Source organism: Ornithorhynchus anatinus, chromosome 20, assembly GCF_004115215.2.
Source record: "Ornithorhynchus anatinus isolate Pmale09 chromosome 20, mOrnAna1.pri.v4, whole genome shotgun sequence".
In the NCBI taxonomy this organism is placed as follows: Eukaryota; Metazoa; Chordata; class Mammalia; order Monotremata; family Ornithorhynchidae; genus Ornithorhynchus; species Ornithorhynchus anatinus.
The window spans coordinates 27,809,546-27,834,965 of NC_041747.1; the positions used below are offsets into that span (position 1 = coordinate 27,809,546).

The 25,420-nt window shown below is 49.6% G+C and overlaps 1 protein-coding gene across 1 annotated transcript; it reads right to left on the reverse strand.

Annotated features, from left to right (window-relative positions):
- Positions 1-768: 768 nt before the first annotated feature.
- Positions 769-25,169, reverse strand: EED (embryonic ectoderm development). The gene is made up of 12 exons (XM_029048408.2): positions 24,996-25,169; positions 17,233-17,385; positions 14,865-14,957; positions 13,374-13,439; positions 11,838-11,963; positions 10,910-10,991; positions 9,108-9,199; positions 6,605-6,738; positions 4,959-5,064; positions 3,765-3,923; positions 2,260-2,333; positions 769-1,134 (listed from the first exon to the last, which is right to left on the reverse strand). Exons 1-12 carry the CDS (start codon positions 25,131-25,133, stop codon positions 1,008-1,010), a joined length of 1,350 nt encoding a protein of 449 aa, XP_028904241.1. The 5' UTR covers positions 25,134-25,169; the 3' UTR covers positions 769-1,007.
- Between the last annotated feature and the right edge of the window lie 251 nt (positions 25,170-25,420).

Sequence of the window (25,420 nt, forward strand, 5' to 3'; positions counted from 1 at the left end):
CAACAAATACATCTCGTTAATTAGCTCGCGTGGGTTTCCGGACCTGCCGGAGTAGGCCCCAATTCTACTAGCCCGTGATTCCCTGACCGCGCTCCCTTCCATTTTCTCCAAGAAAGCTGAGGTTTCCAAGAGAAAGCCCTGGGATCAGATCGATGAAGCTGTTTAGCGGTGAATAAACCATCCGTGACTATTTAACAAATGTGAACTCGAATTTCTTCTCTCACGTCCAGCCTGACGAGGCGGTACAGGAGGAGTGAGAAGAAGAGAGCGAGGCTCAATCCCAGGCCTTGATTCTACCCACCGGCTCCATTAAGACTCAGTGACCCCAAACTCATGCAGTTTTACCTTGGGGGAACGGAGGGGACCGGGCGGGGAAGCCACGCCTCTCCTCCGGCCTTCGGCTCCAAGTCCGAGGCGGTCGGGTCCGGGGGCGAGCTGCCCGAAACCATTCTGCCGTCACGGTTCCCGCCTCCGGACGCCGCCTCCACATCTCAGCCCCCCTCTTCCCGGTCGGTTTTACGGCGTGCCGATTTTCCCCAAGTGCTCGGCGCAGTGCTCTGCACACGGGAGGCGCTCGGTGACGGCCAACCGTCAAGCTAGAAGCGCGGCCGAGGAACGGGAAGCTCTTCCCCTCTCCCCAGCTCACCCGAAACACCGAGGTTTTCCAGGGAAGCCCGTCGAGGCTTCCGGGAAACCCGGGTCCGCCCTATCGACTCCAGCCCGCCGGGTCTTTCCCTGGCCAAGAAATTAAAATGGATACAATACCGAGAGCTTTACAAAAATAAATTTTTATTAAAAGCAGTAGAGAGAGTCTGAGCGGGAAGACGGTACAAAGAATGTAAACAATGTAAACATCACTACGGTCAGCTCAGGCCGATTGTACACTGGAAGGAGACACGACAACTCTAAATGCTAGCGACTCTCTAGGTGCTTGTACTAGCAAGATACAGTAAGAGAGTATATTGTACACAGACAACATTTTCTACTTTTAACCGGAAAGGAGCCGTTCAGCGCAGCCTATCCCAACGCCAGATGCTCGCGTCATCGCAGACGGCTATAAGGATACTGCTATCCCTGCTAAAACTGGTTTGTCGAATGGCAGCAGCACATTTGGGATGAGTGAGTGTTGTACATCTGAAAAAACAAAACACAACAAACCCACCCCCCCAAAAATCCACGCTCAACCTATCGGCAACGGAACTGGGGCCTAATTGTCACAGGGGGATAAACTATGGGATGAATGAACGGTTGTTCGCTATCAAATGAAGAGTGCTGTTTTAGTTAGGGGGTTAAACTCTTTCCCACTTGCGGTGTCCCTTCCGAAAGCAGAAATGTCCCGGCTCCAATTCCTCTCCCTAAACTTCATTCAATAGTATTTATCGAGCGCTTACTATACGCAGAGCACTGTACTAAGTGCTTGGAATGGACAGATCCGTAACACGTAGAGGCAGTTTGCACTCTTTGGTTGAAAGGGAAAACGTGTAACTAAATTTCAGCATACTCCTTCTGATCCCCGAACTGTGATCGGCCAACGAATAAAACCCTCCCATCTTCAGAGACTCCCTCAAAGTTCATTTTCCCCACAGCGGTATTAAAGGGAAGGCTAAAAATGCCTCCGGTGCAGCTTCTGAGGACAAGAGACTTGAGACAGCTTTACAAAGTCTGAAGAATGACCTACTTTTTTATGTTATCTGTCAACTGTTTACTATATGTCAAGCAGGAGGGAGAACGGGCGTTTCCTTTCCATTTTACAGTTGAGGAAACTGAAGCACAGAGAATAATAATTATAATAATGTTGGTATTTTACTCAATGAATACTATTGAATGAAATACTATCGAATGAATCTGTTAAGCGCTTACTATGTGCAGAGCACTGTTCTAAGCGCTGGGGTAGATACAGGGTAATCAGGTTGTCCCACGTGGGGCTCACAGTCTTAATCCCCATTTTACAGATGAGGGAACTGAGGCCCAGAGAAGTGAAGTGACTTGCCCACAGTCCCACAGGTGACAAGTGGCAGAGCTGGGATTCGAACCCATGACCTCTGACCCCCAAGCCCGGGCTCTTTCCCCTGAGCCACGGTGACTCACCCAAGTCCATACGGCGGGCAAGTGGCGGAGCCGGAATTAGAACCCGGATCCTCTGACTCCCAGGCCCGTACTCTTTCCACTAGGTTACGCCGCTTCCGGGCTAAGTCCCGGCAAACAACGTCACGGGGTGGCAGGAGAGGGAAAGGGGAAAGCGGGGGAGTAAACACTCACTTGGCTTTATGAGGATCTTCTACTTCTAAATCCCAGACGTAAAGTTTGCCAACTTGATTGCCCAATGCAAGCATCTGCGGAAACATTTTGAAACCATCAAATCTGAAAGCGAATGCGACACGACACCCCGAAGACAGCCGCCGGAACTCCACACACTCTTCACTCTCCTCTCACCATCTCAGGTCTTGCCTGCTGTAGGGGCACTTTCCACTTTAGCACAACCCGTACAATCCCTCATAATGACCTGCAGATTCGTGTGTAAGGGGAATCGTTGAAGACTGGTGATTTAGAGCTCAGGGGTCAGGGTTATTCTACCTCCAACGTACATTCCCCAGGCCCTAGTACAGTGTTCTGCAGCCAGTAAGGGCTCCGTCAACATTATTGGCTTATTGTGACCCCCCAAAAAGGCATTTTTCAGAGCCCCTTGTGTCTTTTTGTTAACGGAAAATAAAGTCACCATAAAAGACCGTCGCTATAAGGTCTGCTTGTCTCCCCCCAGGAGATCGGAAGCTCCTTAAGATTGGAGCCCTTCTCTTTTTACTCAATCATAAGTTCCCCAGGCACCTGGGAACATATTCCTCTGTTCACAGTAAGGACTCAAATCAACACAACTGATGATTGAAGAGGGTGGCTGGGGAAAAAGGGAACGGCTGGGGAGGGGGAAGAGCGTGACAAACGGGAAACCCCTGACTCTTCAACCTCTCCTCCTTGATGACCACCTTGGCTTACCCTCTGGGGGTACGAATGCTCAGAATGCAGAGCTGACACACAGGAGTTTGATAATTAAATTAACGCCCGGTCTACATGACCCTACCCAAATCATCAAGCGATGTTATTTCCTGAGCACTTACTACGGCGCAGAGCACTGTACTGAGTGCTTGGGAGAGCACGACACAACGGAATTAGCAGATACGTTCCCTGCCCATATGCGCTCACTCGAGAGGGGGAGACAGACATTAATACGAATAATTTACAACGTATAATTTAAAGATATGTACGAAAGTGCTGTGGGGTTGGGGCGAATATCAAAATGTCCATCGACACCTAAACCACCATCGTGTTTCAGCACGGTACGCCCGTTTCCCATTTCTGTGCCCACTGCTAAGCCTGGGCCAGAAACACATCCACGAGGCCTTGAGTCCAGGGGTTGGCTTCCCCTCTTCCCCACCTCCGGGAGCCCAGAGCGCCAGATTTTGGGCCTCCGGCTCTGGACTTCTGCCTGGTTAAGCACCAAGGAGATTAGAGGCAGGTGCTCTTTGAGATGGAATCGGACACCTCACCGCCAGCTTCCCACACAATAGGCCGGGCAGATGGAGCAGGGGCGCAAGAAAGCCACTCGTATTCACTCCAGGTACAGAGAGGTAACGGAGCGACGGTGACGGAGGACCTTCTAGTTTGATCCTGGGAAACGGGAAAGCCCCCAACCTAACGGAGCTGATATTTTTTCAATGAACTTCAACGATTTCGGAGAGCAGGGGGCGGGGGGAAGAGGCCGGTCTTCTTACCTTCTGCCAGAAATCCATAGAAAACCTCATGTACCAGATGTCGCACTGACTGTAGTCGAACCGCCCGAGGATAGTCACGTTGGACTCGCTGGGTTTGATTTTATCGATGTCATCTTCCATTTTGCCGGGTTTCCAGCACACGATGGCATTTTCACAAGACTGAGGAGACACAAGTGCCCTTGGCTTTAAGCTTTTGTTTTACTAAGGACGAGTCGCTTCCCGACAGCACAGACGTCATAGGTCGCGCCGACCCACCCGGTGACCATCTCCTACTTCTCCAGGGGAGAGCTTCGTTTTTAGAGCCTAGCGCTCTCGGAGCTTTCCTCGCCACCCAACGTTCAATGCCGTGAGTCAGCCTGAGGAGGTGAGAGATGTAACTCTCTTGCAGGGGGGAGAATTCACCGCTGTGGATGGAACGAAACCTCTAAACTGCCCCAGTTACTCACGTCGAACGTCGACAATGACTCCCCTGTTCCCACGCTGGGCCAGATTTAGCCCTTCTCTCTACCTAGGGGCTCTAACGGCTTTCTCGGGATGAACAGGGCTTTGGAAATGTCCGAGCAGAGAGTCCCCGCGGCTTTTCCCTAGGCATCGTGGCCTAGCAGAAACAGCACGGGAATGGAAGTCAGGAGAACCAGGTGAGGATCCCAGCTCTGCCATTTGCCTTGCTGTGTGTGACCTGGGCAAGTCACTGAAACTCTCGGGGCCTCCGTTTCCTCATCTGTAAAACGGGGGTGAGAGAGATTGGGAACCCCACGTGAGATAGGGACTGTGTGTCCAATCCGATGACCTCGTATCTACCCAGCGTTATAGTAGACACTTAATAGATGCCACGACAACTAGAAATACCAAAATTGATTCTGGTTTTACAAATAGTCCCTATAAACTCCTCACATAAGGGGCCTGAAGTTACTGGGGATCTCCCGGTCTAAACGGGAGAGACAGACAACAAAACAAGTAGTCTGACATCAATATCACGATAGACTCTTGGATATATACACATCATGAACAAAATAAACAGAGTAATAAATAATGTATACAAATAGGCACAAGTGCTGTGGGGCGGGGGAGCAGTGTCTCCCCGCCGCTCTTCGACCTGAGACGTGTGGTAAGGACACGTTAAGGAAGATCTGGGTGTTCCCTCAGTAGAGGGAATCCCTTTAAAAGGAGGGAGTGTGAATGCATACCCCTTACCTTGGAAAGAATCAGGTCTCCTAACCACCGCACGCAATCGACATAATTCCTGTGTATGTCTCTGGTAGAGAAGTCGGGAAAGTGTATTTTCTGAGATATGAAAGGCCTGCAGAGAGAACGAGTCTGTCAAAATTCAAAATGGGTGGACCGCAGAGGCACGTTCATCATCCTCCTCACCATCAGGATTTATTGAGCGCTATTGTGCAAGAGGACTGTACTAGGTGCTTGGGAGGGCACAATTCAACAGAGTTGACGGATAGGCTCCCTCCCCACGACAAGCTCATTTTCATCGCCTAAACCGATATAAGCACGCCAATAAAGCACCGAATTTCACCTGAGTCCCAGTATCCTCCTGTGCCTGAAGCCCTGCTAGTTCCTCAAAGTCCTGCTCTCAATGCTTTTATCATTTTCACTCAGGATCAAGATTTCGACATCTTCCATTTCCTCACAAGAGGCAACTTTATTCCTCCCTCAAATCAGTGACCAGGAACCAAGATTTCAAGAGACTCATTTAAATTACAACCCATCTTTCCGCCGACCCTTCAAGAGGCCCAATACTAATCACGGATGCTCTTAACACTGAAGAGATTTTAGAGATTAATTTGGGGGAGGTTTATTACTAATGGTTTGCCATTTTATTTTAATCCAGTAAGACCCTAAAAACCTCCTTTGCTCCCAAGAAAGAGATAAAGGGGGGATAACTCCAGCTATTTTCTAGAATTCTCAAATTTTAATTTACTTCTAGCCTTCACGGGTCCCTGGAAGCAAATTACAGGGAGCCAGACGACCTCGGGGTCTAAGTCACCGCGATTCCGGTTTTAGGTTAAAGCCCTTCAACAGCTGCAACGATGCTTCCGCGGCCACCGGAGCCATTCGGGATGAGGATTATTTCAAGGAAGGAAATGGGGTCCTGTTGCCTGGGAAGGGCCAGTGTGGTTTTTAACCTGACTGAACTTCCAGACGGAGAAGAGCTCAGGCACTTAGCCCAGTCTTCTTTTCTACAGTATTTCTACTCAATATAAAGACGGCTGACTGACACCTTCTAACTAGGTGACCTCGACCCAGACCTAACCTCTGGACTCCCGCCTCCCATCTCTCCCACAGTATCCATCACAGGGCTGACCGAGATAGGACACGAAGAGGAAGCGCACCTTTTGGGGTATATAAAAAAAAATTACAATGGCCGGGACGAGCCGCATTTTGCCCTGTGAATCTTGAGCAACGCCGAGAGGCGAGGAGGGCGAGGCCCAGACTTCTCTGGAGCGACAGAGCGAGCTTGATAATCAAGGTCTCCTCTTCCCCCATCGATCACTGTTTGAGGGGTACTTCTATTTTTATTCCAAGAACTGCAAGGTCGCCACTCACTATCTAGTTTTTCAAGGTAGATTGTAGGAAGATGGATTTTTCGGCTGTCCCTTGTCTAAACTCAAGCCCCTCCACCAGCACCAAAATAATTAAGTTTAAAAAATGATTGAGAGTACGTATCACACTAATACAAAATAGGCCGTAAAAGTAAAGGTAAACACCTAAAATTATTGGGGGAAGAAGTGAGTCTAATCTCGCTCCATTAGACCAACTAAACGTACTGGATTACCGCTCACACGCTAAACAGTGAAGCCAAAAAAGACGATCGCAACTCTGCATACCTGTTGGTTTTATTTGGATTGTAGTCATAAGAATCCTTAATTGCATTCATCATTCTTTTTGAATTGATCCTCCAGAGTTTAAGAGAATGGTCCATACCACAGGACATGATTTTCTCCCCGAGAAGATCATAATCCTACGAGGAAACGTAAGAATTTACACATCCAAGTTAAACCGCCAAACCACACGGTGACACCTATTCCGTTTATTACTTGATGTGGGGAGCTGAGTTCCCGGCCTATTTCCTCTCTCACTAAGCCTACATTTTCACACTTATAATGGAAGGGGTCAATACTTGCCCAAAAGATTTCTAGGTCCCTTGAATATTAACTTTCTACAAATTGAGCTACCAGGGATTACCTCTGAGCCACAACAAATAGTGACCTAATGTGCAGGAGTCATTAACCTTGGGAAAATTGTCCTTGGATTATCAGCATTCCAATTTATACACAGTTTATACCCTTTAATAGTTCCTTGAGCTTCAGCTGCAATACAGTTTCTGTTTTTCTTGGGGACAGAGGTTCGGGCACCCTTCACGGGACCGGCAGCGTGGCTCAGTGGAAAGAGCCCGGGCTTGGGAGTCAAGGGTCATGGGTTCTAATCCCGTCTCCGCCACCTGACAGCTGCGTGACTTTGGGCAAGTCACTTCACTTCTCTGTGCCTCAGTGACCTCATCTGTCAAATGGGGATTAAGACTGGGAGCCCCAAGTTGGACAACCTAATTACCTTGTATCTACCCCAGGGCTTAAAACAGTGCTCGGCACATAATAAGCACTAAAATACCATTATTATTATAGACAGATAAGCTCTAACAACAAATAATTCCCCCACTCACTCACTCACTGGGCCCGGGCTCAAAGCTTCAACCTCCTCCCCATCAATCCCGTCACCAGAGCTGCTGAGTTGCAAACAGCAAAGCAGTCTGAGTCCAGGTTTCGCTTATTTTCCCCTACCTGAGCTACGGCTCTGGGGCACCGAGAGTGTCAAAAGGCAGGCAAGAGGGGCAAGAGACGGGGAGAGTCTGACCAGTGATCGAGCCATCATCAGAAGTCAACAACGGTACTTGTTTGGGGAGTTCAACTGACCCTGGCTACGCTAGTCGCCCAGTCCACTCTAGGTGGTCTAGATATGTCAAAATTACACAAGTGCTGATTTCTCATTTAAAACGGACATCCTTTTTACAAGTTTGAAGGAGGTTCTGTGAATAAAGCACGCCTTCTGAAATCACAAAAATCTCAAGCCGTCAAAATAGGCAGACCAGAGGCCCATTCATCACCATCATCATCAGTATTTATTAAGCGCTACGTGCAAGAGCACTGTATTAAGTGTTTGGGAGAACACAACAGAGCTGAGGGACACGTCCCTACCCGCGGCAAGCTCATTTTCACCTCCTAAACCGACATAAGCACGCCAATAAAACACGGAATTTCACCTGAGTCCCCGCATCCTCCTATGGCCGAAGCCCTGCTAGTTCCCCTAAGTCCTGCTTGCATCTCCTGCTTTTATCATTTTCACTCACGATCAACATTTCACTACCTTCCATTTCCTCACAAGAGGCAATTTTATTCTCCCCTCAAATCAGTGACCAGGAACTAAGATTTCAAGAGATTCATTTAAAATATAAGCCGGGATATATCGTCTAGGAGAGCTTGAAAGGGACATAATTGGGCTCAGGTAATTACTGAATGTGGTCAGAGTTCACTTTTGACATAAGGCAGAGAACAACTGTTTTCACAGTGAAGAACACTGCCTTCGGGGCCGGGCTCTGCACCCAGCAGGAGTTCAGTACCAACTATCGATCGATTGATTTTCCTTTGCTGTCTCCCATCATCTCCACCATTTCATCTCACAGACTGCAGCTGCAGAGAGCAAGAGCGATGCATCCTTTCGGAAGTCAGAAGTCATCTCAGCACCAAAAAAACCACTACACTCCCAAAGCCCAGATGGAAAAGCTTACATTAACTCAATCCCTCTGCACCTAGCGATGTGCAATTCGAGCAAGTCACAGCGGTGACGACGGTACGTCAAACGCCGGCCATGCGTTAAATTAAACCTACTGCTGCATCTCGCCAAAACGTCACCCTGGAAAAGGGATTGGAACTAAACGCATCTTTTGGAGAACAGGCCAGATGTACTGGCCTCTGGGGGGGGATGTGACAAATCGATCGAGATGGGGGGAAAAAAAAACCGAAATCCATCGGTCACCAAGTTTCTCCTTGGTCTCCAGGGGAAAGAAACGACACAGCAAGTGTTGATTTGCTCATTTCAGACCACGGTAATTGCCCGAGAACTCAGAAACCCAAAGTAAGATGGGCTCTATTCAGCCAACTACAAAATTAGAGAGTTCTACAACACGGCGAACAAATCAAAGGCGACCGGGAAATTCTCCTAGACGAGCTACCTGTGTCTGGTAGGGAAAGGTTTCCCGGAGGCCGGGGGGGGGGGTCAATACCCAGCTTCGAAATCCTGGAAAAAGAAATCCCCAGCTCGGAGCTTTCCACTTACTGCACTTAGAACCTCATCTCGGTGCCCTTCCACGCCTCCAAATATTGCCACCAGGGTATCTGTTTGGATATTCCACAGCCTCAAAGCATGGTCTAGTAGAAATACAAGAAACAGAAAGGTCAACCGTGATCAGTCGCAGTTCTGTGGTCCAGCACCCTCCCATAGAGCGGCTGGAAAATTCGCATCGCTCTCACCCTCCCCCGTGTGCACACCCTTACCCCACCCCGCCACCAAAAAAGGGAGCAAGCTGGACCCTACGCTTTCATTTTGGAGACTTCTTTCCAAAGGGGAATCCATATACAGTACTAGGATTGAAACTAATTGTGCCACTCCCAGGGTGAAAGGGAATCAGATCTGTTTCATCTTGTCGACAACGTGGATGACAATAGATCTTACAGAATTTCCAGGGTAAATGCTTTCGGGGAGACTTTCGACCAGTTCTTCAAAAAAGAAAAAGAAAAAAAAAGGAATCCAGGGCTTACAGCTAGAGTCAATTTTTAAAAAGCGATGAACACTTGGAGCTTTCCACCTACGGGGATGTTTGGGTCAAAAAACAGACAACCAGTTCCAATCCTACATTTATTTCCCTATAAATACTGAAGTGGAACAACAAGAACTCCGATTTTCGCTAAGCGCAAGTTAGGAAGCATATAGTGTAGCTTCGCCATCAGCCAGAGCTCATCCACATTGCACTCCGATTCTTTTTTTTTTCGGTCAAGCCAGAGCTGGTAAAATACAAGCGGCAAAAAACGTGGAGTGTCAAACTGCAGTTGCCGTTCAGAGGTCAGCTTTTATAAATTTACCAGAGATCCCCAGGGTAACATTACATTGTTTTCATTAAGTTTCCTTTTGTTTGGCAAGTTTACTCTGGGTGAAGAACTATTTCCTTCTCTCTCCTAACCAATGCGAAAAAAGTGGCCGGGGCATGAAGCATTGTGAGTGTTGCTTTAAATTATCAAGCACTGAGCTGGAAAAAAACATATCGTGTCCCTAACGTGCGCCGTATCACCGGGTGGAATCACCTCTCCAGTGAAGGAGAAACCTTCCGGACCAAAAGTATTCAGTGAGAAACAAAACCACCCGGTGATCGGTGAAGTCGTCACACCAGGCCAAGCTGCTCCTGGTGCCCCCGACTGCACCGCCTCTCTTGGGGATGACCACGGCAGCTGTTTCCAGACCTGGGGGTGGATGTGAAGGTTAGAAACCCCATCTTTGGATCGCAGGGGGTCCATCTGCCGAACGGAAGCGCTCTCCTTTGGTTCTGAGAGGGCGGGAAAGGAAGGCGGGATCGCAGCCTCGCGTGGGAGGGTCTCTTAGAGTCTCTCACAGACTGGGCCCGTGAAAACACAATGGTGCCCCCCATCCCGACCTTTGCCTTCTGGTGAAGAGTGCTCAGATGCCGACACTGGAGATGGGAAAGACGTCTCCTATCCCCAGCGGACACGTGCTGTGGATTGTTTTTCCAGCAGCGGCGCTCGTTCGCATCAAGCCAGCCACATCATCTCATCGAGTCTCTCCCTACACCCCCAGACCCATCGCAAGATGGACGGCAGAGAGAGTGAGTACAGTCGGGGGTGATTTTTTTGGTTTCTCCAGGGGAACTCGAGCTTTATTCAGTCATTCAATCGTATTTATTGAGCGCTTACTATGTGCAGAGCACTGTACTAAGCGCTTAGAATGTACAATTCGGCAACAGATAGAGGCAACCCCTGCCCAATGACGGGCTCACAGCTTTACTGGGAACTATAGGGATGAGGAAGGAATTCCTCAGTAGGCCTAGGGAAACAGATGGTGGCCCTTACCTTTGCTTACAGACAGGAGAAGATTCGGATCCCTTGGATGGAATTTCAGCTCGTTAATAGCATTTCCATGGCCAACATAGTGCTGAAAGAAATTCCAAATATTACACTGTATCACCCCATTCCTTAACCATAAGACTCAAAACAGAGAACTATTTTCCTTTCAAAGGACGATTTCTGTGGATTCACTTTCCGCTCTGCAGTTTCCCGAGCCCCGTAGGCGCCACAGTTATCGGCGAAAGGGTTTGAGCATCTCCGCTACACAGAGAAGAACCTGAGAGCAAACTGATGGATGGTGACCGGAAAGATGGAAGAGAAAGGTAAGAACTCAACGCGTGAGGGTCAAGGATGCTGCTTCCTTCTCTTTCGATACATCGGCGGCATTTTATTGAGTGCTCAGTGAGAAGGTGGAAGGGAGTGTCAGAAGAGGAAAGAAGAGGTTAGTGAGAGAAGGCCTCTCGGAGCTCCGATAAGGCTTTGAAGCGGGGGAGAGCGATCGGTGGTGGGATGACTATCGAGTCCTTGAAGGGGACAGGGCCAAGTGCAGAATCTTTCCCGGTGACATATTCGGGAATTATGCCCCGGGTCGGTGTGGGTCCCCGTGAACCCTCAGTGATACTTGGTGGTGATGGCTCTCTCCTTCCTTCTAATCCAGTTGAACTTGATGGGACAGGGCTTTAAAGACAGGAAAAGCGGGGAAAAAACAGACGGCAGGAGCCAGCACAAGTCCAAACAATGCTACGCAACCTATTTCACCAGAGCCAAAGCGGCTGGACTGAAATTTCATCTCTAACAGCCGAAAGGACTTGCAAAAAGCCTTGGAAGACGTTTTGCCCGCGATCAGATTTTTGCCCCAAGTAAATGGCAGTGGGATTTCACTGATGGGAGGGTAAGAGGGGCAGGGAATGTGTTTGAAACTGCAATTACTCACCTTTATGCATTGCATTGTTATGGGATTAATTATCCTAATTATGCCCCTAGATCCCGCCACAGCTAAGAGAGGATGGCTTGTGTTGCTATCGTAAGTCCACGCGCAAGTGTAGAAGTTTTCGTCCGCCTGAAAATTCACCATCGTTAAGGAATACGGAAGTCCTTTGTTTTCAGCAGACCTTTTCATTCTCTTTAAAATACACGTATTAGGTGCCTCCTACTTTGGTAGTGTATTGACTTCACAGAATAACTTAATATTTTAACATAAAAAACAAGGCCAAGCCCCCACATCCCCACCACCTAGAAGTCAAAACACCGCTCTTGGAGCGAACCCAGCTATAAAACAATACCAGATGCTCGTAACATCCTAATCAAGTTCTGCAGATATAAGCCACCGAGGCTATGATGTCATTATCACATTAATTTTAAATAACCTACATCCATTTGATTGAATGCGGAAATTGCCAAATCAGGTACGCTGTCATGCTCTGTTGTATAGAGATTTATAGGGCAAACATTCTCATTCATTCATATTAATTAACATTTATGTATTTAAGTCTCCTCATTAAAAAGCCACTCTAGCACGGCAGATTCCAGTTTCTGCTAGGACTCTTTTCCACTCACCAAGACGACTCCTGGGCACAACAGCCGGGCCCGAAAAACCCCGATCCGATCATTATTTTGGTATCGATGCTTTCAGTTTGACCTTTTTTTTTTTTTTGGATCGACTACGGAGTAGCGCAGAAAGTGACAGATTGAGAAGAGGGGAAGTGAAACTCCTTCCTCCTTTCCCCTCCTACCCGTCTGCCCACCTCCCGAAGCGAGCAGACACATTCAAACCTCACCCAGCCCACGATCCGGTCTGCCGGTGACACTTACGGATGCTTGGGCTACGGTGACCGTGGCCCTTCCTGGCATTTTCTCCTCCCTTTGAAACGAAGGGGTCCTTCTAACTCTACTACCCAATCGCGGACCTCTCATCCCTGAATTTATCTAAGGCCGCCCTGAACCTCTTGTCATTTTCTGCCCGCACGACTTCCTGCCGTAAGGAATTCCATATGCCTCCCGCTCGGCGGGCGAAAGAAGTGTTTCCATATGTTTTGGAACCTATAAGCCTCCGGGTTCGGTGGGTGCCCCTTCGTCCGTCCCGGGCTCGCGGGACGCAGCGAGCGACCCCGTGGTCATCCCGTTCTCCAATCGGACCCCTCTCCCCTCCGTCTTTCCGGACGGAAGAGTCTCGTCTTTTCAGTCCGTCCTCACTTGGAAGGGGCTCTGGTCCCCGGGATTCACTAACGGCCTACGCTTTTAGCGTCTGAGGGCTGACATCACGTTCCCCCGATCGGGTCGTGCGCGCGGACGTATGCCTTTCTAGCCCCACGTGGGAAGGGGACCGTGTCCAACCCGATTTGCCTGTATCCACCCCGGGACTCGGCACCCAGGAGGCGCTTCACGGATACGGCAATTATACGTATGACCGTAGTCGACCGCACGAGAGGAGGAAGCGCTACGACCGAGAGCTCCGATGAGGGAAGGATACGTCAGCATCCACGTACGACTGCAACAGACGGATTTCTCCTTGCGAGTGGCATTCGTACAAGGTAACCTAGAGCAGACAAAAGGCAGCGCACAGTCACCTTGATCGACAGACTCTTGCTCTTCAGATTTTCAAAAATACATAAGTTTAACGTTCACTTCGAAAGCGGGTAGACTGCCAGCTCACTACAGCGGTTTCTTTCGGAATGTAAAAATCAACTCCTTCAAAACGGACTAACCCAATCCCGTCACCAAAACCGTGGCAGCTGAGAACTGCCTTTCAAAGAGGCAGTTCTCTTTGAACTACGAGAAGCAGCATGGCTCAGTGGAAAGAGCCCGGGCTTTGGAGTCAGAGGTCATGGGTTCGAATCCCGGCTCTGCCACTTGGCAGCTGTGTGACTGTGGGCGAGTCACTTCACTTCTCTGTTACCTCATCTGTAAAATGGGGATTAAGACTGTGAGCCTCACGTGGGACAACCTGATTACCCTGTATCTACCCCGGTGCTTGGAACAGTGCTCTGCACATAGTAAGCGCTTAACAAATACCAACATTATTAAAGAGGGTGAGGGCGGGGGGCAAGTGGGAGCCTCTGCGTCCCCTAAGGCTCAGGGAAATATTAAAAACGCTCCTGCCGCTCTGCTCTCAAATCTGGATCTCTCGGCTTCCGCTGACACTCCAAATGCCAATGAGAGGCACCCGTTTTCAAAGTGCCAGCCGTTTACTTCCTCCCCCCGAACGTCTTCAAACTGGGTCCCTTTGAGACCGACTTGTCCCCGGCAACGTTGGGGGGCTAGTGACGTACCGTTTATGGGTGCCGCCCCCTCAGCGGGCAGTTACCACAGGCTGGGGGGGCGATGGGGAGGGTGAGAACCGCCCGCTAAGCCCTCCGGAGAGCTAGAGTTTGAGAGTGCAAAGGGCAGTCGCTGCCCTGCCGGGTCCGGAGTCTGTAGCTCCGTCATCGACCGCTGGCTCAGGGCCAGGTAGGAGCCGCCCGCGGGCGGTGATTTTCCCCCCGCTTCAGGCGGCAAACTCGGCCTTCCGCGGACTCTCCGAGTGACCGAGACGCCTCGCCTCCGTGTGCCCGGAGGGTGAGGGATCTTCCTAGAACAAGGCTGGCCCCTGTTCAACTCTCGGCCTCCAAAGTTAAGGCAGCGAGATCCCGTTCAACAGGACCCACGAAGGAGAATCTCTCCCCACGCGCTGGTAATTCGCAAGCAATTTTCAAGAGAAGAGAGGATCCTGAGTTCTCGCCTCTTAAAAATTCTTGTTCCCCACCAACGGGAGTTATTTTAATAAAACTGACAGTTCGGCTATCAGAAAAACTCTAGAAAGCCCAATCTTAATCCCCAAAACTTTAGATTTCAGTTTGGAATGAAACGTCTTTCTGAACTGGCTGGAAATCCGTTACGAATAATTTTTATATCACAACCCCCCCGAAGTACATAACGCTTCATGAGAACACCCAAACACGCAATTTTTTAACCATGTACTTACTCTGTTGCTGCCTACAGTGGCAAAGACTAATGGATCGCCTTCCTTACTGTGCCAATTAAACTGAACTCCAAACAAGGGTTGACTATGATCTTCCTATAAAAAAGAAGAGTAAAGTCAGAGCCATCTATCTCAGAAGACACCCAACAATTATTACGCTGGCATGAAAAGTACCACCCAGAAATAAGCTAATGCACCTTCCCAAGCGTCTAACTTACTTCTCAGGATGGCTTTCGTCCCGGAAAAATGCTTTCTTTGGAAGCTGAGCCCCAACGGAGGCGACGCAAAAACGAGCGCTCAATACAGCGTAAAATCTGGGGGTCCAACAGCATCTTTGGTAAACGGATAGCAACTACTGCTTTCCTGGATTAACGGGAGACTGGATGGATCCAAGCCCGTATGAAGACTGTAAGCCCATCAATGGGCAGGGACTGTCTCTATCTGTTGCCCAATTGTACATTCCAAGCGCTTAGTACAGTGCTCTGCACATAGTAAGCGCTCAATAAATACTACTGAATGAATTTCAACCCGGGCGGTGGCTGCTCTCACGGTCTTCCGAAGAGGAGCGGCGTGGAAGAAGAGAGCTGAGTCCACGCAGAGCTCCTCCGGGGAGCTGCAACGTAGAGGACTCCAGCCGGGGCGGGTTTCTTTTTTTATGTTATTTGAGCACTCACCCCGTGCCAGGCACTGTTCCGAGCGCTACGGCAGACACGGGCTAATTAAGTTGGACACGGTCCACGTCCCACATGGGGCTCACGGTCTCCATCCCCATTTTACAGATGAGGCAACGGAAGCTCAGAGAAGGTAACTGACTTCATACAGCAGACCAGGTGCCGGAGCCAGGATTAGAACCCAAGTCCTTCTGACAGCAAGGCCCTCGCTCGCTCCGCCGCCTCTCCGAGTTGAGGGGTCTGTGTCCTATGGCGGGGGGCGAGACCCAGGGCCGATGAGGAAGAACCTGCAGTCGGAATGGACCCGAAGTGGCAGGAGAGAGAGCGAGTTCGGCCCAACCTGGGAGGCATCTGGCACCAGATCAGAGAGGACTCCGAGAGCCTGGATACGCCACTTATTTCATAATTGTCTGCTTTCAATTTAGGATTTCACTGTCCAATTAAAAAGCCACATCTCAGTTTGTCTTCAGGGCATTTGCCCAGCTAACCTTTATTATGCCCCTTGTGTGTGTTTTTTCTTTTTAAAAAAAAAAAAAAACAAACCAAGTTTTCATTTCCTGTCATTTGGAAAGTTAACTGCTCTGGGTTTTCATGGCATTTAAACAGAACCTAAAGACACCTCCTACGTAGCAAACTATATTTTTAGCTCTCCAGGCTCTGGGGAAGAGGAACCCAAGCTTCAATTAACATATCAAGCAATGGGCATTCTTTCTAAATCAGTGGGGCCTTGCGCATTCTTAAAAGGTCCATTAAACATTTGGAAAAACAGGTTTCCTGGGCTGTGACATTCCTCAATATGGCCTCACTAAAGATTTCTGAAAGATTGTGGATGTTGGGTTTTTCTGGTTTGGGACTGAACCAAAATGTTCATTAGAGCACCAGATATATATATGTATATGTGTGTATACATATACACATATATAAAATATATGTAAATATACATATATATGTATATACACACACATATAAAATATATGTACATATATACACACACAAAATATATGTATATATACACATGTATACATACACATGTATATATACACATATATGTGTGTGTGTGTATATATATACATGTATATATACACACACACATTTTGGGAGCGGGCCAGTGAACCCTGACATCCCCCCACAACATAAACCAAGCCTTTTGTTCATATGGATTATAAAAACACCACTGAAGAATCAATCCAAAACTTTCAGCCTCTCCCAACATAATAAGCCTTCAAAGGTAAATGACATTTATATTCTATCCCATTCTTTGAAAAAACACGCATACCACAAAGTCGAAGAGATAAGTGAAAAAATAAGCCAGTACAAATTAAGCCATCTGGTTCCATTTATGCTGATCCTAAAGCTAATGGGTCACTGTCAGTCATCTCAGGCAACTTATTGGCCAGAAGTTCTTTTTTAGGTTTCACTAAAGTAGGAACGGTAAAATTCCAAAGAAATTGGTGTTTAAATAAAAGCAGTTGGGGGGGAAAAACAACCCTATCCAGCAATTTCAGAACAAAACATTTAAATATTAGCCAACCAAAAGACAAAATGCAATAAGAAAGTAGTTCTGAGGAACTACATTTGACTGGAAATCAAATGTGGGAGTTTTCTCTTTCGACAACTCTCCCAGGGATGAAAAGTGGTCACAAACCCAAGGCACCCAGAAGCTTCACGTTTCCACCTGACTGACGCGTTTTTAAACGTACCTTGAGACTATTTACACATTTGAAGGAATATTTGCATTTCTTCGACTTCCATTTCCCCTTTCCCCAACTTTTCCTTCCGGGTGCGTTTGGCGTGTTCGTCGGTGTATCCGGACGTTCCGTGTTAGTGCCGCTCTCTATGCTGATAGCATCATCCTGCAAGGAGGTACAATGGGGGGGCATGGTTGAAAACACCGACTCGCTCTATAAAACTGCAAACGAGATAGTTGCCTGTTTTAAGAACCTCACTGGGCTAAAAATACAAAACCCTGACTTCAGGAAACCTTTACTGCCAAAGAAGGCTCAAAACCCATCCAGTCATATGAAAGGTACGTCGAGTTGTTCCACCACAGATTTACAAGATAGTAATAAAAGTTAAACCAAAAAGGCTAAAAGCGGGCTAAGGGGGGTGGTGGGGAAGATGTAAATCCTAGTCCTGCTGGCTTTCTTTCAATACTGATGGGAGCTGAGTTCAAGGGATTCAGCTTAGGAGCCCTGCAAGGGAGCAAGGAGCTGTTTGCAGCAAGGATCAGGCACAAACTTGATCTTTGGAGTGTGTGGCGAGAGATTTGGAGCCGATTTTCTTTACCCAATTAGCCAGGGCCCAGCGCGACCATCTAGGCCAGCAGGGCCCGGTCGGAAGCGAGCCGCGCCCTGACTGAATTCGCCCCACAGCTCTCAAGAACACACTCCACAGGTGAGTCTCTTAAAGGGCGGTATTCTCGCCGACGTGATCCGAACCCATCGATGGCTGGCGCTAACTTGCGACTGCACACTTTTATACTAATAAAGTTGTTGAGCCTGTTAAAACTCTTTTATTACCGCTTTAAAAAACCCCACGTCTCTCAAGGGCTAACGGGCGGAATCAATAAAATAAAATAAAGGACGTGGCTCGCACACATATGGATTTCTTCTGGCCGTGTGGCCCCGCTGCTGAAAGACTGGCCGCCCCAGGCCCAGTGCATAGGTACCCTGGCTGGGTAACCGAGGCGGCCAGGATGGACGAGGAAACTGGGGGGGGGGGGGGGGGGGGGTTGAGTTCAAACGTTTTCTAGACCGCCAGAAACCCCAGTTAATGAGGCCTGCCCACCCCCGGGGCTACGGCTGCGGGAGTTCATAACCAGAGCACAGGAGGAGATTTCCAAGACTAGGACGGACCCTCAAAGCTTGAAGGTGACCCCCGGCATCTGTCCCGTCCTTCCTGGGCGGGACAAACAGAAGAGGGGTTCGCCCATCGCTCACAAAGACAACGGATACTCTTCGAGTTCTCCTTCTGCCTTTCGAGGCCCGGCTCCACTGACCTTTTCCTTTAGAGAGTCCTAAGCTATACCTCAACTTCGTCTGGAACAGACGAAGGAAAGCAGTTGGGAGGCCCAAGTCCACAGGAGGACTCAATGAGGAACGAACTGAGGGACGGGGAGTGGAAATGTAAAGACGAAAGCGAGGCGGTTGCCGCTAAACTAAATAATTGCTTTTTTTTGGTATTACCACTAATAATATTAACAATAATAGTAATTGTTAAATGCTTATTGTGCACAAATCACTGTACAGAGCACTAAGATTAATACAATATACGCAGGTCTGATACAGTCCCTGTCCTACATGGGGCTCACAGTCTAAAGGAGAAGAACAGGCATTTCACGCCCATTTTACAGTTACGTGAGACATGGAGAAATTAAATAACCTGCCCAGGATCACGCAGCAGACTTGAACCCAAGTCCCCTGACTCCCAGGCCCTCGCTCTATCGGCTAGACCACGCTGCTTCTCTGCTCGCTTCTCCGTTGGCCTTGAAAATCCAAAGAAAGGCAAGTTTCCTTCCTGTAATTTATTTTCACATCCGTCTCCCCCATTAAATTGTACGCTCTTTCGAAGGCAGGCGTCGCGATCTCCTAATGCCTTGGTGGCCTCCCAACTTTTAGAACAGGGCTCCGCGTAGCAGGCGCCCAATAAAAACTACTGACTGAAAGTTTCATGTTGCTCTTGCCATGGGTGGATGCCTCCTAAAGTCTCGTTATTAAGAAAGGAGCTCTCTTCTACTTTTCAACCAGAAACCCCTCCTGTCAGTCAATACACCTCAGCAATGGCTCAGTTTCTCCAAGCTTCCCTAAGATATCTTCCAATTTTCTCCTTGTGGGCAGGGAATACACCTACCAACTCTGTGACACTGTACTCTCTCCCAAGCGGTTAGTGCACGGTTCTGCACACCGTTAAATGCTCAGTAAACACGACTCATTGATTTTCACCTTTTTTCCCACATCATCCCTCTATATTAGTTTGAAAAATCCAAAACTCAGAGTATTTTTGCCTCTCCCCCAACCTCAGGAGTTGCCCTGTCCCTCCAACCCCTTTGTAATCTTAGTTTCAACAGTGTGAAAATGCGAGAAAGTTCTGGGCAGAGCCAACCCACACAGTCCATTAAAAACCCTGTTGCCAAACCTGTGTTTCGGCTTCTCTCACCAGGCATTTCCCTTTGGGTAAGAATCGTGTGGCGTGCCGCACAATTCAGGTGGATTAGCTATGCTTTCGGGACTTGCCTTCTAAATAATTTAATATATATATATATATATATTATATATACCTACAGGTCTACCACTTTCCCACACCTGCACTTTTCCTCTGCCTTACAGTTTAATCGCATTTAGGGAGCGCTCACTGTGTCCAGAGCAGTGTATTCATTTATTTATTCATTTATTCAATCACATTTCTTGAGCGCTTACCGGGTGCAGAGCACTGTACCACGCGCCATTGGGCAGGGATCGTCTCTATCCGTTGCCCAATTGTCCATTCCAAGCGCTCAGTACAGTGCTGTGCACATAGTAAGCGCTCATGAAATACTACTGAATGAATGAAAGTACAATTCAGCAATAGAGAGACAATCCCTGCCCACGCCGGGCTTAGAGTCTAGAAGGGGAGAGACAGACATCAAAACAAGTAAACAGGCATCAATATAAATAAGTAGAATTATAGATGTATACGTAAGTGCTGCGGGGCGGGGAGACGGGGGAAGAGCAGAGCGGGGGAGTCGAGGTGACGCGGAGGAAGGGGGAGCTGAGGAAAAGGGGGGCTTAGTCTGGGAAGGCCTCTTGGAGGAGGTGAGCCTTCAGATGGGCTTTGAAGCAGGGGGAAGAATTATTTTTTGGCAGATTTGAGGGAGGGAGGGCGTTCCAGGCCAGAGGCAGGACGTGAGCCGGGGGTCGACGGCGGGACAGGAGAGACGGAGGCACAGCGATGAGGTGAGCGGCACCAGAGGAGCGGAGTGTGCGGGCTGGGATACAGAAGGAGAGAAGGGAGGTGAGTAAAGAAAGGGCAAGGTGATGGAGAGCACTCTACTAAGCGTTGGGACAATTCAATCAATCTACCAGACACAATCCCCGCCCGCAACGAGCTTGCAGTCTAGTCGTTACCTTTTCTTCTCACTTCCCCACTCCCGGTTTTTGGGGGGTTCTTACTAGTCTCTCTCTAAAACTCGCCTCCGTGCACACAAGGGGCCTCTTTCAGACCCATCTTGCTCTGAAAAGCTTTTCGATCCCCAAAACAGGCAAATCCATCACTTTTCACCTCTGGGGATTCCCTCGCTTCCTCGTTTGGGATTTTGCTGAGCCTTGACTCTTCATTCAGATAGGGAATGAGGTACTCTGGAGTTTTTAAAACCCAAAAGAACTCAAGGAGACGATGCTTATGACTCTCCACGAGGAAAAATGTCATGACAGGGATCTAAGTCGGTGAAATTACCCTATGAAGAATCGTGTGGTTTCACGGCTTTCCCCTGCTTTATTTTGGTCTCATATACGGTGTACGATTTTTATAAATCACAATTTTGGGGTGCCTAATAGGCATCTCGTGAATGATAATTTTACGCATTCCATAAAAGGTCCTAAATTCACCTATACTCCAAGCCTTTCATAAATGTCCCTTTAAGCACCTTAGAGCCTCCAAATTCCAGATCGTTCCTTCCACGTAATCTTTAATCTCATAGCAGAAAAGCAGCGTGGCTCTGTGGAAAGAGCCCGGGCTTGGGAGTCACAGGTCATGAGTTCGAATTCCGGCTCTGCCACTTGTCAGCTGTGTGACTGTGGGCAAGTCACTTCACTTCTCTGGGCCTCAGTGACCTCATCTGTAAAATGGGGATTAACTGTGAGCCTCACGTGGGACAACCTGATTAACCTGTATCTACCCCAGCGCTTAGAACAGTGGTCGGCACATAGTAAGCGCTGAACAAATAACAACACTAATCTATTACACAATTTTAGAGACAAAAAGCACACTGCTCGTGATTGGGGGTTTTTTTGGTGGTTTTTTTTTGAGGGCTCAGGCACCTTGGGAGCCTCTGAAAAATATTTCTTTATGGACCAAAAACTATTCAAATGCTGGGAAACTGCAAGTAGCACCTACACCACTCTCCTCCTCCATTTCTCCTCCAAAAATTCTAGGGTTACACATTTGGGAGAGATAGAAAAGATGCTTTCAGAAGAATCCTAAGACTACATTTAACAGGTCAGAAAGTTTCAGTAACTTTTTGATTGCACGCATTTAACACACACCGACAAAACGCTCAAAAGCAAGCGTGTGGGCGCTACTGAAAGGCCCGCCCTTCTTGAAATAACCGAAATTAACGCCCGCTGGTATTCTGGAGTTCCACACTGAACCTAGACTGTCAAGCACATTATGGAGAAATCCGCGTCAGAGGAAATGCTCTGGGGTTCCACTTTCACAAAATTAAAAAATCATCCACTCAACCAGGACGTCCTCCCCAACCCCAGACCCCTCTTTGCTGGATATTAGATGAAAATCCAAAGGAAGCTTCGGTTCTCTCCACTCCTAACGGCACCCACCCCAAAAAAACCCACACACATACGCCTTTTCCATCCTTGGTGACGGCCCCGGGAACATTTCTAGCTTCCCTCTCCCCATCCTCCTACCCCAAAATAGGGCACTCCTCCTTCCCGATCCCGGTGGGAAATCTATCTTTCCCTACCTCCCTCTCCCCTATGAACACATCCATCCCAATCCGGCGGAAGAGGGACACCACAGAGAAGCAGCAGGGCGCGTAGTGGATAGAGCCCGGGCCTGCGAGTCAGAAGGTCGCGGGTTCTAATCTAGGCTCTGCCACTTGTCTGCTGTGTGACCTTGGGCAAGTCGTTTCACTTCTCCGAGCCTCAGTTCCCTCATCTGTAAAATGGAGAGTGAGACTGGGACCTCACGTGGGACAGGAACTTTGCCCACCCGATTTGCTTGCATCCTCCCCAGCGCTTAGTATAGTGCCTGGCACATAAGTGCTTCACAAATACCACAATTATTATCTTTACCCCATAAAGTCGAGAAGACCCCCCGACCCCGCTCACCCACACAGAGGCTAGGTGCCCCCTTCCCTATTATAAGTGTCCAAATATCCCCCCACCATGAGAAAGCCGTTCCCCACCCCCCAGCCCTTCACCAGAGAAGCAGTGCTTTAGTGGAAAGAGGCTTGGGAGTCAGAGGACCTGGGTTCTAATCTAGCCTCCGCCACTTGTCTGCTGTGTGACCTTGGACAAACCACTTCCCTTCTCTGTGCCTCCGTGACCTCGTCTGTAAAACGGGGAATGGGACCGTGAGTCCCACGTGGGACTACCTGATTCCCTTGTCTCTACCCCAGCGCTCAGAACAGTGCTTGGCCCCTAACAATCTCTTAACCGACATCACCACTATGCTCATTACCATAACTCTAACACCATCTCCAGAAGAGCACTATTATCCTCAACTCCAACACTTTCCATGCCCCCCCGCCAAATAACTGCCAAATTGTACTTTCCAAGCCCTTAGCCCAGTGTTCTGCCCACAGTAAGAGCTCAATAAATATGACAATGAAATGAGGCCCTCCAAAGAAGTAAAAAAAAAGAGAAAAAACCGAGCACTCTGCCCCCCCAAACTCACATTCCGCCTTCACCACCTCTTTTCCCAGTGGGAGGAAAAGAGGGAATGGGAAGTCTGGGAAATTTAAGGGGGAGAGAGGAGAGAGACATGACATCCAGAGAGGAGCTTCCCTCCTTCACCACCTCCTTTCCCAGAGGGAGGAAAAGAGGGAATGGGAAGTTTAAGGGGAGAGAGAGACACATCCAGAGGAGACCTTCCCTCCTTCACCACCTCTTTTCCCAGAGGGAGGAAAAGGGGGAATGGGAAGGGGAGACATATATCCAGAGGAGAGCTTCCCTCCTTCACCACCTCCTTTCCCAGCGGGAGGAAGAGAAGGAATGGGAAGTTTGGGAAGTTTAAAGGGGGAGGGGGGAGAAGAGACACACATCCAGAGACCTTCCCTCCTTCACCATCTCCTTTCCCAGCAGGAGAAAAAAAGGGAATGGGAAGTTTAAAGGGGGGAGAGGAGACCACCTTCCCTCCTTCACCGCCTCTTTTCCCAGGAGAAGAAAAAGAGGGAATGGGAAGTTTAAAGGGGGGAGGGAAGACACACAGGCAGAGGAGACCTTCCCTCCCGCACCACCTCTTTTCCCAGCAGGAGAAAAAGAGGGAATGGCAAGTTTAAAGGGGGGAGGGAAGACACACATCCAGAAGAGACCTTCCCTCCTGCACCACCTCTTTTCCCAGCAGGAGAAAATGAGGGAATTGGGAAGTTTAAAGGAGGGAGGGAAGACACACAGGCAGAGGAGACCTTCCCTCCTGCACCACCTCTTTTCCCAGCAGGAGAAAATGAGGGAATTGGGAAGTTTAAAGGAGGGAGGGAAGACACACATCCAGAAGAGACCTTCCTTCCTGCACCACCTCTTTTCCCAGCAGGAGCAAATGGGTCAGGATGGTCCCTGTGCATTGCAAGCGCTTAGCCCATTGCTCCGCACCTAGCAGGAGCTCAATAAACACGATTGCACGAATGGGGAGGTTAAAGGGAGGAGGGAAAACACACATGTAGAGGAGACCTTCCCTCCTGCACCACCTCTTTTCCCAGGAGAAGAAAAGGAGGGAATGGCAAGTTTAAAGGGGGGAGGGAAGACACACAGGCAGAGGAGACCTTTCCTCCTGCATCATCTCTTTTCCCAGCAGGAGAAAAAGAGGGAATGGCAAGTTTAAAGGAGGGAGGGAAGACACACAGGCAGAGGAGACCTTCTCTCCTGCACCACCTCTTTCCCCAGCAGGAAAGGGAATGGCAAGTTTAAAGGCGGGGAGGGAAGACACACAGGCAGAGGAGACCTTTCCTCCTGCACTACCTCTTTTCCCAGTGGGAGAAAAAGAGGGAATGGCAAGTTTAAAGGGGGGAGGGAAGACACCCAGGCAGAGGAGACCTTCCCTCCTGCACCACCTCCTTTACCAGCAGGAGCAAATGGGTCGGGCTGGTCCCTGTGCATTGCAAGCGCTCAGCCCAGTGCTCCGCACCGAGCAGGAGCTCAATAAACACGATTGCACGAATGGGGAGTTTAAAGGGGGGAGGGAAGACACACATCCAGAAGAGACCTTCCCTCCTGCACCACCTCCTGTCCCAGCAGGAGCAAATGGGTCGGGCTGGTCCCTGTGCATTGCAAGCGCTCAGCACCGAGCAGGAGCTCAATAAACACGATTGCACGAATGGGGAGTTTAAAGGGGGGAGGGAAGACACCCAGGCAGAGGAGACCTTCCCTCCTGCACCACCTCCTTTACCAGCAGGAGCAAATGGGTCGGGCTGGTCCCTGTGCATTGCAAGCGCTCAGCCCAGTGCTCCGCACCCAGTAAGACCGACTGCATGGGCAGCTGGGGGGGGGGAGGGGAGGTGTGTGTCCTGTGCCCCTCCCCCCGCAGCGGGACGCACGTTTTCGTCGGCGGAGAGGTCCGGGTTGCTGTTCTCGTCGCTGCTGAGCTTCTGCTTCTTGCTGGGGGGCCCGTCGGGCGCGGCGGGCGGGGGCGGGGGCGGCGGGCGCTCGGGCCCCGCGGGCTCCCTGGCGGACATCTTCCCGGCCCGGGCCGCCCCAGGCCTCCGCCACACCGCCGTCAAGCGGCCCCGCGCGCCCCCCGCGCGCTGTCGCAAAAGGCGCCGCCACACTGCCGCAAAGCCCGCCGCGCTGCTGAAAAGCCCGCCGCGCTGCTGGAAAAGACGGCCGCGCTGCTGAAAAACCGGCGCATGCGCCCCGCCCTCCCTTCGGCCGCACCACTCCACCCCGCGGGGGGGGGGGGCACCCCGACGGTCGTCCGCCCCCTCCGACGCCGCTACAAGGGTCGATTCCCCCATCGCTGGAC

Coding starts and splice junctions, on each gene's coding strand:
- EED (XM_029048408.2), bottom strand. CDS start 25,133: ATGTCCGCCAGGGAGCCCGCGGGGCCCGAGCGCCCGCCGCCCCCGCCC. Junction 6,739..9,107: donor GAGATGAGGTTCTAAGTGCA/GTAAGTGGAAAG, acceptor GTTTCCTCGTAG/GATTATGATCTTCTCGGGGA. Junction 2,334..3,764: donor CTATGGATTTCTGGCAGAAG/GTAAGAAGACCG, acceptor ATGTTTCCGCAG/ATGCTTGCATTGGGCAATCA.